We start from the raw sequence: 17,818 nt of genomic DNA on the forward strand, positions 1-17,818 counted from the left end.
TCTCTCTCTCTCTCTCCCTCTCACACACCTCAGCATGTTGCAAGATGGAGAGCAACTGTGAATAGCACCTGAAGTGTTTCCTAACCATATGACCTGAAGAGGAAAAACTCCATGCCCTTATTTATGAACAGTAGCTACCCAATGTGAAGACCTACAGTATTTCCCTTCCAGTTGTGAATCAGCCCAGTTCTACTGTACATGTTCTGCTTCTGCTGTAGAGAGATGAGTCATCAGCCAGTGGGCTGAGGCTGGGGCTGCAGCACCTGCAGACAGTCACAACACCACAGCAGTCAGACAGTTTTTCATCCTCAACTTACCCACCACCTAAGAGGGTCACGGCTCTCAGTCTTTGTTGCTGTCAATTCTATTTACATTGACTCGAACAAGTCATCCCATGAGCAAACACAAAAAAAAGAGTCGCCCCTTGGATGGTATGATATGTTTCATGATTTAATATGTTACTTTTATGGCATGACACGTGCTGTCATCTGGACCCTGATATGTCTGTCTTTATACAAGGCTCATAAGATAAATCAAATAATCATCTAGGAAATGATCAACAATAACTGAATTAAAATGTCTGGTATCTTGCATAATAATGTAGTGAAATATTTAATGTAGTGAATGGATACAGTAACAGGAGTATGCAGGAGACCAACCCCCCACAATTTCTTATCAGAGGGCTCCCTCTTGTGGAAACACATGACATTATGAAGTTAATATACTGCCTCACCATTAGCATTAACTCCATCAGTAAATCAATACTGTTAATTAGTTGTTACCTGAACAATGATGTTAGGGCATATTTAGATAAAACAAACCAATCTATAACTTATCATTTATGTTATTGTTGAACATCTCTCCTCTAGCAACTTTCCTCCACTTCTGCCTCCCCTGCATCAGAGGGAACAGCAGGCTTCTGTGTTGCTTTACTTCTGTCACTGAGTTCCTGTATGATGGCACAGCTGCGATCCAGACTCTGTCTGAGGTCCAGCAAGTCTCTCTGCATGCCTTCCAGGATATCCAGCTTAGACAGCTTCTTGTCAATGGATGACGCACCTCCTGGCCACCATTATTTACAAGATCCTCCCCAACATCATTCATCTCTGGGCTGTTGCTGGTGAGACAGTCCTCCTCCTCTACTATGAAAGACCCCATGGTTTTCTTCCACACCATTTCAGAATAGGAGTCAATGAAGGATTCAAGCTCCTCCAAATTACTGTTCCCCCATTAGTCAATCAAGGCCTGCAGGCCTCCTGTTCTGGCAATCTCCTTGAGGGTCCTGTCCCTCAGCCTGGGGTGTCCAAGGGACTGTATATCCACAATATCTTCCTGTTTCTTCACCAGCATTCTTTCTGGTTCTTTGGGTTGCTGGACCAGGAGGAGAGCTTGGTGTCCTGGAGAGAACAGGGTGACTGGTTTTCTACCATTCTGTCCATTCCATCTCAGATGATGGCTCTGAGTAGATCCAGTGTGGAGACAGTCTGGGAGGTTCACCACTAGCGTCTATCTGCCCCCCATGTTCCACATCAGCCCCTCCTGATTCCCCTGAAGCACGCTGGCCATGCTGGACAGAAACCCCACCACATCCAGGATGGAGTGATTTGCTTCAGTCCACCATCCTCCGCTGGCCTCTGGTAGTGCCAACTCCTGTCCACCAAAGTCTGGGGCTCCTGAGTCATCTGAGGTTAGAAGGTCCTCTGAACTAGCCACCTCACACGTTGCAACACAAGAGAGCTCTGTCAGAAGAAATAGTAAATACATCATGAAATGATGCACTGTAAGTTCTATCTAATGTGCATCAGTCTTGCTTACCATCATGAAAGGGAGTGTCTGTGTGGTTTGCTACAAGGACCTCTATGCCCTCTCCCATCACTCCATCCATCTCTGGCTCCTGCATCAATATAAGACTCTTCCCAACCTGTTCTCCTCTCTGTAGAACCTCCAGCCTCTCCTCCACCAGCATCTCCTCTATCTTCTGTAGCAGCTCAGTGACCTGTGCACCAGTCCCCTGGCTCTTACTGTCCAACACGTGATATCTGTTGCCACACTTCTCAACAAGCCTCTGGAGGGGCTCTTCCTCACTCTCAATGCGCTGCTCGATGGTCGTGTCCCCCAGCCAGTCCCCAAAGGTGAATAGGACCATGGTTCTATTCCATACTTTCTCTCCGAGCGCCTCCAGGTGTTTTTCTGCTGTTCTACAGACAGTGTGGCTGAAGGAGGAGCTCACATTCATAACCACCAGGACCACAGTTACCACAGAGGCTGAGAGAGACATCAGGGAGCCAGGAACCACTGACAACCAGCCTGGTGGGTCCAGAACTGTCACAGTCTTACCCCTGACCTTTCCTTGTCCTTCCACACAGTCAGTGGCATGGCACCCTACTTTAAAGTGCTCTTTGCCCAGGATGGTGTTTCCAGCAGAGCTCCTGCCTGTGTTGCGGCCACTCAGCAGCATTATTCTCAGCTCTGAGGGACAGTAGAGCTCCCCTGTCACAAACAAATAAGAATACTGTCATGTATAACATGTCTACTGTGGACATAAAATGTATGAATACAAAGTGTTTCATTCACATTGTCAGATTTAAAGCTCTATGAGCGAATGGAAAATGTTCATCCTAAATATTTCACACCAATATGAATAGAAACAGACACCTAAAGTGCATTTTGAGAGAGATTGATTTAACTCACCGAATAGAGATCTGGCAGACTGTCTTTGTTTCTGCCTCCTCGCCAGTCTCTCCCCTGCTCTTTTCTGTTCTTCCCTCCTCTTCTCCTCCAACTCCTGCAGAACGCCAGCCTCAATCTTACAGTAACAACGGCTGTTGCATGACATCAGTTCAAGATAAATCAAAGCAGTGCGACACAAACAACAACACAGAGTTACGCATGGAATAAACAAAAGTACAGTCAATAACATAATAGAAAAAGTCTATATACAGTGTGTGCAAATGGCGTAAGGAGATAAGGCAATAAATAGGCCATAATGGCGAAGTAATTACAATTTAGCAAATTAACACTGGAGTGATAGATGTGCAGATGATGATGTGCAAGTAGAAATACTGGTGTGCAAAAGAGCAAAAAAGTAAATAAAAACAATATGGGGATGAGGTAGGTAGTTGGATGGGCTATTTACAGATGGGCTGTGTACACCTGCAGCGATCGGTAAGCTGCTCAGATAGCTGATGCTTAAAGTTAGTGAGGGAGATATAAGTCTCCAACTTCAGCGATTTTTTCAATTCGTTCCAGTCACTGGCAGCAGAGAACTGGAAGGAAAGGCGGCCAAAGGAGGAATTGGCTTTGGGGGTGACCAGTGAGATATACCTGCTGGAGCGCATGCTACGCGTGGGTGTTGTTATGGTGACCAGTGAGCTGAGATAAGGTGGAGCTTTACCTAGCAAAGACTTATAGATGACCTGGAGCCAGTGGGTCAGGCGACGAATATGTAGCGAGGGCCAGCCGACGAGAGTTTACAGGTCGCAATGGTGGGTAGTGTATGGGGCTTTGGTAACAAAACGGATGGCACTGTGATAGACTGCATCCAGTTTTCTGAGTAGAGTGTTGGAGGCTATTTTGTAAACGACATCGCCGAAGTTGTCGATCGGTAGGATAGCCAATTTTACGAGGGTATGTTTGGCAGCATGAGTGAAGGATGCTTGGTTGTGAAATAGGAAGACGATTCAAGATCAATTTTGGATTGGAGATGTATGATATGAATCTGGAAGGAGAGTTTACAGTCTAGCCAGACACCTAGGTATTTGTATTTGTCCACATTTGAGGTAATAAAGCTAGAATCCTTCGTTTTTGAATTCCAGGTCTCACAGCAAAATATTTTGGCACATATGCGAGTAAAATGGTCGCACTGTAGAGCCCTGATAGAACAGAAATATTCTAAAATCTACTGTTGGCAATATGGCAAAGCATTGTGTCCTAAGAACCATCTCAGTGATTACTCACCATTGAGCAGAGATCTCTGTTTCTGTGTCTTCATCAATCTCTGCTGAGCCCTTTGCTCCACTATCCGCTTCTTTTCCTCCACCTCTTGTAAAAGCAGTCCATCCATTTTAAAATAGTTGTCACTATTTTCTGTCACCAGTCTCTGCATCTTCCTGAACAGCTCTGTGACCTGATTTCCACCTGGTCCACTCTTCAAGTTGAGGCAGTGATACCTATGACTGCATTTCTCCACCAGCCACAGGGGGGCCGTGCCTCCTCTCTTGACTTGCTGTTCCATGTGCATGTGTCCAGGCCAGTCACTGCAGGTGAAGACGACCATACAGTGACTCCACACTCTCTCACTGAGGAGGGCCAGGTGCTCCTCTACAGCCCTGTGACGCTTCTCACAGAACACTGAGTGTGCCTTAATGACGATAAGGAAAATATGGGGTCCCTGGGGTGCACAGAGAGACACTGCACACTATCTCCCTTTTCACCAGCTGAGGTGTGTCCTGCACCTTGAAGTCACACCACCAGCCAGGTGTGTCCACCACAGTAACCCACCCACCTGCCACCTCTCCCACCCTCCTAGAGCACGTGGTCCGCTCCTTGATGACAAACTCCTCCCTGTCCAGCAGCACATTGCCCACTTCGCTCTTCCCAGAGTTTCTGACGCCAAGAAGGACAACTTTCAGGTCTGAGAAAGACACAAACAAGAGACGTGAGAGACAGAGTTACTGTTCATGCTAATGCACATTTTGTGTTATACTGTCTGACATTAAGCTTCCATTTTAAAGAGACTGTCATTCCCACAATGATTAACAAAGAAATTGTAAAAAACCCACACGTACAGTCACAGGTACACGCACAAACATAAACATGTACAGTCACAAGTACATATATAAACACACACGTACAGTCACAAGTACATATATAAACACACACATGTACAGTCACAAGTACAGTACATACACAAACAGACACAGATAGCATACACCTGTGTGTGTATTACGCCACTATGAAACTACTGATAACGTGGTGTATTGACAACTTGATCAGATGTCTGTCACATGTTGCTTTATCGCACACAGTATGTACCTGCTACACACAGTATGTACCTGCTACACACAGTATGTACCTGCTACACACAGTATGTACCTGCTGCACACAGTATGTACCTGCTACACACAGTATGTACCTGCTGCACACAGTATGTACCTGCTACACACAGTATGTACCTGCTACATACAGTATGTACCTGCTACACACAGTATGTACCTGCTACACACAGTATGTACCTGCTACCCACAGTATGTACCTGCTACACACAGTATGTACCTGCTACCCACAGTATGTACCTGCTACACACAATATGTACCTCCTACACACAATATGTACCTGCTACACACAGTATGTACCTGCTACACACAGTATGTACCTGCTACACACAGTATACATACAGTACATGGGGATATTATAAAAACATGAATAGTTGCTATAAGTAATGGTAATGTTGCCTACAAATATCAGTACACACACCACATTGATAGAAGAGGGCAGTTCATCATCTTAACTTACATTAAACTGGCCATGTTAGGGTTAGAGTAATACTTTTACACTGATTGATGCTAAAGTTATTAAAAACAACTTCACAAGCCATGTGTAAATTGTCCTTTATATACAGTACAACCTTTTTCTCAAGTTGATATGTAAGACAATTGAGATTAAAAAACGTACCACATGTTGATGATTCTCTGGTTGCCATTTCTCTTGATCTTAAGCTTTATCTGTGCTTAGTTTCTCCCCAAAATTGTTACAATCCAACTCATTTTAGTCATCATGTCAATGCCCAATAACAGTCCTTTCCCTTCTGGCTTACAACAACTTCCTGAAAGACTGGGGTGTAGCTTTTACTCTGAAGGGAATGGACACTTGCCTTGATGACTTGTGATGTCTTTATGAGTCTGAAGTTAGGCAGTAATAAGCAGTAATAATGTTATGTTTATAACCACATGGGAAGTTGGTAATAACGAGTTGTGAAGTTGTAAATATGAATTGAATGCATGAGACTAAATTGAGAATAAAAATGGGTTTAGTAGTAAACAGATTATTCAGTAGACATTCCTATCGGTCCTAGACTATGGCGACATCATCTATATAAATGCAGCTGCCACTTCATTAAAGCTGTTAGTTGCAGTTTATAATAGTGCACTGAGATTTATTACGGGCGACAATTTTAGTACTCATCACTGCATTCTCTACAAGAATGTTGGTTGGCCCTCTTTGATGTCACGTAGGTTGATATATTGCTATGTTTTAATTTATAAAGCCCTTTTACAAAAAGACCCACTGTACTTAACATCATTAATTAACTTTAGACATACGAGCTACCACACCCGGTCTCAGGGATGGCTAACTCTGGAAATTCCTTTGGTCTCTGTGTTTTCTTGCACCTTAATTGTGTAACAATTGGCCCCTAGGCCAATTCAGAAAGCTGATTGAGGACCTTATTACTGATGAATGTGTTTGTTTTTTATGACCGTGTTTTTCTTTCTGCTCGCATATTGTATTTATATTTTGATGTGTGTATTTTCTGTAATTTATGTAATTCAGGGCTAATCTGTAAAATAAACCTTGGTCTCAGTATGACTCACTGATAAAATAAAGGTTAAATTAAAAATGTACTTCCGCAAATGCTGGTATGAAGGTAATTTCCTTATTAGGTGATGTCAGAGTTCAGCATGTGGGAGAAGATGGAGCTCAGGGATGACAGACAAGCTTCCCAATAGTAATTACCAGTTGGAGGGCCATTCAACTGGATTTTTACCAGTCGTATATGTGGTAAATACTACCTTCCCACTTGGTTATGAATGGAGCATAAATAAGGAGCCAGCCATTTATTTCAGTTGAAGAGACATCAACAAGCCACTCCTCAGAGTCAGCATGCCTTGCAAAAGTAAAAGATAAGGAAGAAAAATAGTTAGGCTGGACTTTATTGACCCAACTTTATGACATGACTCATCTGTCTGAGTTTGTCATCTGCCCAGCCCACCTTTGTCATTGATGCAGTACATCTGTACAGTTATTATCTTATGTTGACTTGCCCATGACTGAGAGGCAGTATATACATCATGTTGTTACAGTTTTTCACAATTGCTAAAACACAATTTTGCAAACTAGGCTGGTTTTATCAAAATACTTAACACAATTCACAAAACCACACACCCAAACTACAAAATACCTCATATATCCTGCAAAATGAAGCACTGCAACCAAAACTACATATAGCATTATCAAAATCAAACATTTGCACGAAATGGCACACACTTCATTCATATTACCATTCTCCCCCTCCCTCTTCCTCTCTATGCATTGCCATAATACTAAAATAGTTCAAATTGTAGAAAATTCTTCAGAGGCACAGAAATATTTGCAGATACACACACATGCTGTTGAAACACAAGTCAGTGCAACATATGCACAGCAGATATATTTACATTGGACTGAACAAAAATATGCTCACAAAAAAACAGTAAACTGAAAAAGAAAATTGCTGAAAAAAATTAGCTGAAATAATATATAGAAAAAAAAAAGAGGCAAGAAAAATAATTAGGCAGCATCTTGCCGCACAGCTGGGTCTGGCCACAACGCCTCGTCCACATCACAGGCAATATCTTCCCTTGACAGACATCGAGGGAAGAAGCGCCTTGAGTGCCTTATCCATCCCTGAATCGCACCCACATCAATCTCATCACATGCCTCTTCCATAGCCTGCACAAGAGGCATGCACTCAAAGGGCTGCCGGTCGTATACCTTCCACCGCCATGCCGAAAAGAACTCTTCTATGGGGTTCAGAAATGGTGAGTATGGTGGGAGGTATTGCACGAGAAATGGTGGGTGGTCAGCACACCAGTTTTGGACTGGGGCTGCACGATGAAAGCTCACGTTGTCCCATACTACAACGTACCGGGTTCTTTGATGGTCTGCATCATTCATACACTCTGGTGGTATGAGAATGTTGTGGAGTCTGTCCAGAAATGTGAGAATATGGGCTGTGTTGTATGGTCCAAGGTTGGCATGACGGTGGAGGACACCATGCGTATTGGAGATGGCAGCGCACATTGTGATGTTCCCACCACGTTGGCCAGGAACATCTGTAATGGCTCTGTGGCCAATGACGTTTCTCCCCCTTCTTCTGGTCTTTGCTAGGTTGAACCCAGCCTCATCCACATCCATAAAGATGAACTCATGTGGGATTGCATGAACATCCATTTCCAGTACTCCCTGAAAACAAAAAAGCAGTCAATATGGTGTTATCCATTACACTGGGAAACAATGTTTCATGTAGTGTACTGCAGTCAATATTGTACTTACATCCACATATGCTCGTCTGACCTCTTTGTTTCTTTGAGAGTTTCTCTCAAACGGCACCTTATAAAGTTGTTTCATTCTGATTTGGTTTCGCTTGAGAATGCGAGCCAATGTGGACAGACTGACTCGTTGAATGTTATTGAATATGGTGTTGTCTTGGATGATGTGGCTTTGAATTTCTCGTAATCTGATTTCATTATTTTCCAAAACCAAGTTTACAATGGCAGCTTCCTGTACCCCGGTGAACATTTGGCCCCTTCCTCCACCATGGTTGCGTCTCTCAGTCCTTTAGAAAAACAAAAATATAGGGCTTGGACAATGCAGCCTAAAGATATTTCCCCCACAGTAGAGTAAATTCTACTGGAAATTTGTGCAGTTAGTGTATGACATCAGCCATTCATGAAGTAAACAGGTGTCACCCAACTGATACAGTATGACATGGGGTGTACTACATAGTGTGAAAGACATTTTGGTTACATACCTGTACTCCAGTCTAAATGTCCGGATGACACAGGCGACAGTAAAACGGCTCAAGTTGGGCTGTACTCTCTGTCCAGCCTCTCGCATTGTCAGCCCATGGTTGATGACATGATCAACTAAGGTTGCTCTGATTTCATTTGAAAATTGTTGTCTTCTTTGGCCATGAACTCCTCTACCAGCTCTACCCCTACCTCGCACTCTTCCTCCCCCTCTCATTCTCCCCCTCCCCCTTCCTCTCTCTGCAATGGCTTCCATTGTTGTTGTAAAATAAAAGGTGCTCACCTGTGGTCTTTTCATAGTGCTTACTTCCTGATTGAAGTGGTAACAATTAACCATTGAGGTGTTTGGCCAGGTGGCACATGTATTGGCCAATTAGCTCATGTAGTGTCATTTTGAATGGCAGTGTTTTGAAATAGCAAACTTGTTGTGTCTGATGCAGAGAACCGTGTGCAGTGCATTTAAAAAGTGCCATTTTGAATTGTAAAATGTGTGTAAAGCAGAAAATGTGTTTAGACTTTTGGAGACTTGAGAAGAGGTTTTGCTCTCTGTGTGTCAGTTTAAATAATGGTGCTGTGCATGTCATTTTAATGTGTTAGCAATTGGAAAAAACTGTAAGCATGTCTTAATGAATTGGTGAAGTCTGATTCCGGTAGGTAAAAACTGCAATCTTGCATCCCAAACATTAATTTTGACAGCATTCCTAGAAAAGAAATGGCAAACTATGCTACTATGCTACTGCAATTGTTTTTTGCTACAAAGTTGGATTGTTCATTGCAGTGTCACCAATAATCAAATCAAAATCAAATCAAATGTATTTATATAGCCCTTCTTACATCAGCTGATATCTCAAAGTGTTGTACAGAAATCCAGCCTAAAACCCCAAACAGCAAGCAATGCAGGTGTGGAAGCACGGTGGCTAGGAAAAACTCCCTAGAAAGGCCAGAACCTAGGAAGACACCTAGAGAGGAACCAGGCTATGAGGGATGGCCAGTCCTCTTCTGGTTGTGCCGGGTGGAGATTATAACAGAACATGGCCAAGATGTCCAAATGTTCATAGATGACCAGCATGGTCAAATAATAATAATCACAGTAGATGTCGAGGGTGCAACAGGTCAGCACCTCATGTATCTCTACCACTCCTGCTGTCTCTAGAGAGTTGAAAACAGCAGGTCTGGGACAGGTAGCACGTCTGGTGAACAGGAACAGGTCAATAACGACCAAAACCTCACCTATATATCTATAGTATTTGCCATTCAAACAGATGATCAATAATCTCAAAGAAGGGAAGAAGAAAGGGAAATGATGGATGCATTTCAAAAGTATTGGAACATGTCCCTGCTAGTATTTTCTTCCTGCTTTTTCTCGCTCCTCCCACCTCTAGTTACACCAATCAAAAGCATTTCTCTGCTCATACGCTTAAGCTAGCTAGTTAGCCTTTCTAGCATCTGTGTTACACAATCGTGTCTTGAGGTCAAACCTGAATCAGCTTATCGAGAAGGAACTAGCAAACTAGCTAGTTTCTTCAACAGCCATGGGTGTGCAAGTCAAAGTCGAATACTGGTATGTTTATTTTCCTTTTATTGGATTGTTCGCCGTTTTTTTTAAGCGGCTCCCATGCGTTTTTGGTAGCTACTGTAGCTAGTAGCTCGAACCAGCCACCTTCATAGCGCAGAATACCCACTCTTTTATTATGAAACGGGCTATGTTTTATGCTAGCTAACGTTAGTTGATGAATGTTTACCTTAGACATTGCTTGGACATTTTCCCCCAACTACTTTAGTGTTAATTATTCATCACTAAGCCATGTTTTTGTTTTGTCGTTGTCTTTAGCGGTGGATGAGGGTACGAGCCCCGCTATCAGGAGCTCGCGCGGGTTGTCACCGCGGAATTCACTGAAGCGGAAGTGTCGGGCTTCGTAGGAAGGCAAGGTAAGTTGGTCCTTTCTACATAGCCTACTACAGACAATACAGGTACGTACAGTGTTGGTAAGTACACTAATAATGTGAAGTATTTTGACATCGCTACATGTTCTTCTGTGTAGCTATATATTCACTGGACAGTTTATTAGAGAGGTGTGTGTCACCCTCATGCAAGGTTAGTGCAAAGGCTGAGTGAGTAATGACAGTTGCCACACGGACCCCCCTTTGCCTCCAGAACGTCCTGAATTATTTGGTGGAATGGATTCTTTAAGTCGGACACATTCCAAAGGGATGTTGGTCTACACTGATGCGATGGCATCATGCAGTTGCTGCAGATTGGATCGTGGTACACCACCGTCATCAGCCTGTACCATTGACACCAGGCAGAATGGGTCCATGGACTCATGCTGCTTACGCCAAATCCTGAGTCTGTCGTCAGCATGACGCAACAGGAACCGGGATTTGTCGGACCAGGCAATGTTTTTCCACTTCTCAATTGTCCAGTGTTGGCGATCGCGTGCCCACTGGATACGTTTTTCTTGTGAGATAGGAGTGGAACCTGGTGTGGATGTCTGCTGCAACAGCCCCTCCGTGACAAGGATCGATGAGATGTGCATTCTAAAATGCCATTCTGCACACCACTGTTGTACTGGGCCGTTATTTGTCTGTTTGTGGCCCGCCTGTTAGCTTGCACGATTCTTGATATTTTCCTTTGACCTCTCATCAATGAGCTGTTTTTGCCCACAGGACTGCCGCTGACTGGATTGTTTTGGTTTGTGGCAACATTCTCGGGAAACCCTAGACACTGTTGTCGTTGAAAAGCCCAGGAGGGCGGCTGTTTCTGAGATGCTCGATCTGATGTACTTGGCACCAACGATCATACCACACTAAAAGTCACTTAGGTCACTCGTTTTTTCCCATTCTTCTAACATTCAATTGCACAGCAACTGAATGCCTCTGCCAGTCTGCCTGCTTTATACAGCTATCCATGGCCACATGACTCACTGTAGGAGTGAACCATTTTCTTGTACCTAATAAACTGGCTGGTGAGTGTATGTCTCTACTATATTCTCAGACTACATTGTTTTCCTTGATTTGATGCTTTTGTTTCTGCAGGCAGTTTTGAGATTGAGATCAATGGGCAAGTAGTTTTCTCCAAGCTCGAAACAAGTGGCTTCCCATATGAAGACGACGTAAGTTGTTAACTTCTTACAAGGCTGTCATTTTATTGTCTGACACACTGTATGTGTGTCAACTGCCAATGACTACTGCCAATGACACAAGATGTCTTGTCCCCCTGCAGATCATGGACGCTATACAGAAAGCCCATGATGGCAAGCCAGTGGAGAAGATCACCAAGAGCCGCCCGCCTTGTGTCATCCTGTAGATCTCCTCTCCCTCTATTCTCCAACCCTGCCCTCTCCTGACAGCAGCATGCTGAAGACAGGACAGTGCGCATCCATCACTGCCACTGTCATTACTCACTCAGCCTTTGCACTAACCGGGCATGAGGGTGACACACAACTCTACGTTGAAACTACACTAGCAGAGTTGGACTAAGACCACTGTCTTTGATTTAGAGTACAACCTGTCATAAGGTTTTGTTGTGCCTTCTCTCTCCCCTCTCTCTCTGCTCCCATTGAGGTGTTCCAGGACTTATATGATTACTGTAGACCAAAGCTGAAAGGTTTATAGTATGATGACCCCAGTCCTGGCAGCTCCTATGTTATGGGATCAGAGAAATGGAGGAGACCGTAAGATCGAGGGGCAGACGGGTTGGGGGGAGCACCCTATTATATTCCAAAAGCCTCATTGCCTAGCAGACAGTTACTGCCTGATTTGTTCTAATTCCTCTCAAATACAGCACCATCATTGGCCAGACATAAACAAAGTTTTGATGAATGTAAAAGATAAATGTTATCGAGTACCAAAAGCAAGAAGGGAAGGAGCTCAATTATTTTCAGCCCTCTGTGAAAATAATTCTATCACCAAGCATCATAAGCCCTGTTTCACAACTTGTATCCTGTACCCTACTATGATGATGAACGTGCTGTTTGAACCTGTCAATGCAATGTTTGTCAATTTATTTAATAAGATGTGTTCTAAAGTGGAGACACTTTAAACAAGGTTGAAGCTTAGACCTTTAACGTTGTTTTTGTGTTCAGTTCTGTCACTGCAACTTTTATTTATCTTTAAACTAGTGTATCTCAATGTCGGAACTTGGATGTAATCAGGGTTTTTTTCTTCAGTTTTGGCTATCTTATAGCCTGGAGCATTCCAGGCAGTGTCTTTAACAGTGAACTATATCTCTGTTTTGAACTGTTCTCTTTAGCTGAAATGTGAGGAACACCGTAGTAGCCAAACCTCTTGTAAATTTGCAATTGTATACTGCCACTGAATCATAGATGATGCATTTTCATTGACTCTGTGGTTTTTATATATGATCAGCTTTACTATTAGTAGAGCTGACGTTGCAAGTAGATAAATCCTCAGATGTTTTGAAAGCCATCTCTCACTGCTCTGTCTATAACTGACGACACCTCATCAGCCACTGTTTATGCGCACAGTTTATTGAATATCATCTCTGAATACAATTTGTTTTCTGTTGCCCAGGGCTGTCAAGTATGATATCCATTTGGGAGAACTTCTATCACAAAATAAAGTTATGGATTATTTAACTGTATAAATATGTTAGTATTGTCTTAACGTGTCATGCTCAAAACTACTTAACATGTTTTTCTTCTCTTTGTTTCACTTCTGTAATAACTACTCAACTCCATTAGAATGGAGAACATGTCAGTTCTAAAGGGCTATGTAACAACATATTACCATATTATTACAGTATTGGCTCATTCACAGGTCTGAACTCTATACAGTACATCCCCATGGCAACATAGCACCTCAGGTGTGTTACTCAGGTCTCAGTAATTACTCTCTTGTTGATACTCACATTCAGATATCGAATGCCACTGTCATGTGATCATTCTATAGGGGGAACAGCTGTAGGCTACACCCACGCTGTAATGTCAACACAGAGCCAGCCATGACAACTGCAGTAGGAAGAGAAAAGCCTTTGGAGCAAGAAGCATCTTGGTACGTTTCATACATTGCGCCTGCATTGATCAAACCCTGCTGACTGGCTACAGTATAGTGTTTCCGAGTGTTTTTTTCCTGTATTGAATGTGTTAAGCAGGGTTGTGGTCAATTTTAATTAATTGAATTCAGGAAGTAAACAAATTATAATTCCACATTGAATAGAAGTTGAGGGCAATTGGAATTTAAATTTCAGTTTTCTTCCTGAATTAACTGGTGTTCAGCTCAAAATACCACTGCCATCAAGCTAGCTATGTACTTCTGTTAACTGAAATGTTTCCAACTCACTCTGAGTAGGAATAGATCCTCTCAGATATGACATTTTGTGGAGGTGTTGTTCCTGCATGTTATGGTCTTGACACTACACACATGGAATCAAATACCCTGCCCAGCTATATTATTGTCTCAATACACATTTCAATGTTTTTCTAGAACTTATCCATTACTAAAGAACAGAATAGAAATGTCAAATAACTCAGGATGATGAGCCTTTGGAGTCTCGATTGTCAATGGTTTTTGTTTTTGCAATGTTTTATTGTTTTACTTGAAAAAACAGTTAACTATCATGTAGTAACTTGCCTGTTTCAGTTGATCACTGGCCCAACCCTACCTGGGACAGTAAACCTGTAATCCAGTATACCCTTTTAGACTTACTCATGACTAAGGAGGCAGGTTACGATTGCTCCTATTGTATTTACATATTGAGGATTCTTACTCCTCCTACATCAGTCATTCAGGCAAAACACCTTTACATCAGCGAAGCACAATCAAGAAGAAAGGAGTGAGAAGAAGAATCTGGGTCAAAAGCCATGGGTGTGGTGCATATCAGAGTGGAGTACTGGTAGGTTTATATTCATTTATATTTGGGAGGATGCGTTTGTTTAACAAAGAGGCCGGAAACTATGGAAGTCATGGAACATATGGCAACTGCCATAGCTTTTAACACTCAGGTTGAGTCTGTATGTTGTATGTTTTTATGCCGTTTTAATTATTCATCACAGTTTTGGTTTTCTATCACTGTTTCAGTGGCCAATGAGGGTACGAGCCCCGCTACAAGAAACTTCAGCAGGCTGTCGCTGTGGAGTTTCCTGAGGCGGAGGTGTCAGGCTTTGTAGGACGAAAAGGTCAGCTGGATAACCAATCAATCACATTTATTTTATAAAGCCCTTTTCACATCATCAGTTGTCACAAAGTGCTATACAGAAACCCAGCCTTATTCCCCAAAGAGAAAGCAATGCAGATACAGAAGCACAGAGGCTACAGTGAAATGTATTGTTGTAGTATTGTTGTAAAATATGTTGTAATATTTACCTATTCTTTTGGTAAAATACCAGTTTTCACACCTGTTTTGTGTATGTGTCCATCAAGGTTAAACCTACATATTGTTTTGAAGAGAAGTGTGATGCTGTTGTTTCTGCAGGGAGCTTTGAGTTGGAGATCAACGGGGAGTTGGTCTTCTCCAAGCTGGAAACAGGTGGCTTCCCCATGGAAAAGGATGTGAGTACTGGAAGCTTTCTCCTCTGAAGTTGCAGAACTGTCAACTTCAGCCAGTTTGTTTACATCACTGAAATTGACACAAATGTTTTGAAATTGACACAAATGGTCTCAACAATGTGTATGCCCCTTCAGGTCAGGGATGCTCTCCAGAACACCTATGATGGCAAGCAAGTGGAAAAGTGGACCAGAAATCGCCCACCTTGTGTCATCCTGTAGATCTCAATTCCCTCTATCCTCCAACAGTTATCACTCAGACCAATGCTGATGTCTGTCACCACTCACACAGCAGAGAATATTTTCTGTTCCTTCTCTCTCTCTGCTCCCATTGCAGTGTTCCAGGACTTTATATGATTACTGTAGACCAAAGCTGAAAGGTTTATAGTATGATGACCCCAGTGCTGGCAGCTCCTATGTTATGGGATCAGAGAAAGGGAGGACATGGGAAGACTGGTTGGGTGGAACTTCCTTATTCCAGATCTTCTATGCCTATCTGCTTACAGCACCATCATCAGCCAGATAAACGATCAATTTGAGCTGCTGAAGCCTGTCTCGCGTTGTGTTACTGTGTATTGATCTCCCATATTGCAACTGATGCTTTGAAATTAGCTTTAAGTAGAACTGGTCAGTTGAGTAGATGAATTGCTAGTTATGGTAATGAAGGCCACCACCCACTGGTCTGTCTGCTACACTAACGAGACATCAGCCCATGTTCATCACACGCCATTTCAATTATCATCGCTGAATACTGTTATTGATTGCTGATGACAATGTTTGATACCCACTGGGAGGACTTCAATCTCGAAACAAAATAAAATGACATTGTTTGTTTTCTTCCTAATTGTTGTCATGTTCAGAACCCAGGCTTTACTGGCAACACAGTAGGAAGGAGGAGACCGCAACCCATACAGACACTTGTTTTTACTGATGCACATTTGTACACTAGAGGGTGACACATGCAACATCCTTTGCCTACAGTTTTCTATTACTTGCCAAGCTCAACTCATTGTTAAAAAGTCCTATTCTGTAAAGTGATATTTGCTGAATTAGTTTTCACATTTATCTGACTTCTACAGAATGATCTGCGTAGTGTACTGTATGTTGAATTCCTTTTGCTTGGTTGATGGTTTTGCACTTTGGCCCTTTATGAGTTTCTGCTCCTTGGGCGGTAAGTGGCTGACACTGGCTAGGTGGGTCCAGGCTACAGGCTCTGGTAAGGAGTGATAATTCATGCAAGCCTGCTTGCTCTATGCCTGATAGAGCCTATCATCTCAGTCTATGAGCTCCATAGTACTGTCACCGTCTCTGCCGCCCATTTTGTGCCACACAATTCCCCCATCAGAACTTTATGAATTGAAGCATTCAAAATTAGCATTGTGTAATTCATATATGATGGGGTTGCCATGATCATTTTTGCAAGAGACCCCTCCATACCAGTCAACAGTAACTTCTGAACTCTGTGAAGTATGAATTTTTATAGTGTTATTGGTTTGTCATATGATTTGTTAGAGGACATTCCCTCCTGCATCGGTTGCTATCAATTATGAAGCGGGTAAGTGACTGTATGTCACAAGAAGGATGCAACCAACAGCCTCTTTAGTTTTTCAATATTGTAGTTAATGGCCGGGAATACATTGTTCCTTGCGGGGATTGAACCGAGAACACCATGACTCCCAAGACAAACAACCCCAAGAGAATAATGTCCTCATCTATGTTCTGCATATTACGTACGATAATGCTAAAGAGGTACAGTACAGAGGCATATGGACACAGCAGATGGACCTCCACTATTAATGATTACCGCCCTGTGCCACAGCAAAATTGCTATTTTCTCTATCCCTGTCCGTCTGTCCGTCTCGCGCTCTCTCTCTCTCTCTCTCTCTCTCTCTCTCTCTCTCTCAGGCTTCTCCCCTTTTGATTTGTCCTATTATTTATTGTTTTCTCAGTAATTCAATACCTTTGATACTCCCTCAACAAGACACACTATTCAGTTCCTGCTTATAACATTTAATTTACATATGAGTACATCACAATGAGTACATTACAATACCATTTAGCTCTGAGACAGGTGCCATAAATTGAATGGTAAATAGCATAGGCGCTATAGTAAATGGGGACAAATTGTGAATGCAAAAGCCCAAGTGCAGTGAACATCTAGAGCCCTGAAATTCAACTTGAAGCCTTGAAGACAGTTCCACACCATTTTTTCATTGTTCCCCTCTAATAAGGGACCGATTTAGACCTGGGACACCAGGTGGGTGCAATTAATTATCAGGTAGAACAGAAAACCATCATGCTCCGGACCTCATAGGGTAAGAGTTGAGTACCCCTGCTCTAAAGTAAACACATGGGTGTGGTCCACTGCTTATCTAGTGACCCCTCTGTCATGAGCATGGATGAACACACTGTCATATTTCTAATTTCCAATTCATGCTTTTCACAGATTGATTCAGCATTAATTGACTACTGGCAAGAATGGTGGTGGTGCATCAATAACATTTGCGTTTAAATTAACAACAGTTGTT

At 42.7% G+C, this 17,818-nt stretch overlaps 1 protein-coding gene and 2 pseudogenes across 4 annotated transcripts; 2 read left to right on the forward strand and 1 right to left on the reverse strand.

Annotated features, from left to right (window-relative positions):
• Positions 1-466: 466 nt before the first annotated feature.
• Positions 467-4,049, reverse strand: LOC106606817 (GTPase IMAP family member 8-like). Its single transcript, XM_045715381.1, has 3 exons — positions 3,958-4,049; positions 2,692-2,822; positions 467-2,490 (listed from the first exon to the last, which is right to left on the reverse strand). Exon 3 carries the CDS (start codon positions 2,456-2,458, stop codon positions 1,802-1,804), a length of 657 nt encoding a protein of 218 aa, XP_045571337.1. The 5' UTR covers positions 2,459-2,490; positions 2,692-2,822; positions 3,958-4,049; the 3' UTR covers positions 467-1,801.
• Positions 4,050-10,169: 6,120 nt separating this feature from the next.
• LOC106606821 (migration and invasion enhancer 1) lies at positions 10,170-13,389 on the forward strand (annotated as a pseudogene). Its single transcript, XR_001329129.2, has 4 exons — positions 10,170-10,347; positions 10,618-10,715; positions 11,823-11,899; positions 12,010-13,389. The product of XR_001329129.2 is annotated as a migration and invasion enhancer 1 (transcript).
• Positions 13,326-16,134, forward strand: LOC106606820 (migration and invasion enhancer 1-like; annotated as a pseudogene). Of its 2 annotated transcripts, XR_006769230.1 has the most exons (6): positions 13,326-13,611; positions 13,698-13,799; positions 14,529-14,640; positions 14,826-14,923; positions 15,220-15,296; positions 15,429-16,134. The product of XR_006769230.1 is annotated as a migration and invasion enhancer 1-like, transcript variant X2 (transcript). The 2 variants fall into 2 exon arrangements; XR_006769229.1 differs by lacking the exon at positions 13,326-13,611 and having other exon boundaries at positions 13,673-13,799.
• The last annotated feature ends 1,684 nt before the right edge of the window (positions 16,135-17,818 follow it).

Source organism: Salmo salar, chromosome ssa03 (assembly GCF_905237065.1).
Source record: "Salmo salar chromosome ssa03, Ssal_v3.1, whole genome shotgun sequence".
Classification (NCBI taxonomy): Eukaryota; Metazoa; Chordata; class Actinopteri; order Salmoniformes; family Salmonidae; genus Salmo; species Salmo salar.

Excerpts from the sequence above, each read along its gene's own strand:
- LOC106606817 (XM_045715381.1), bottom strand. The coding sequence starts at position 2,458 with ATGCTGCTGAGTGGCCGCAACACAGGCAGGAGCTCTGCTGGAAACACC.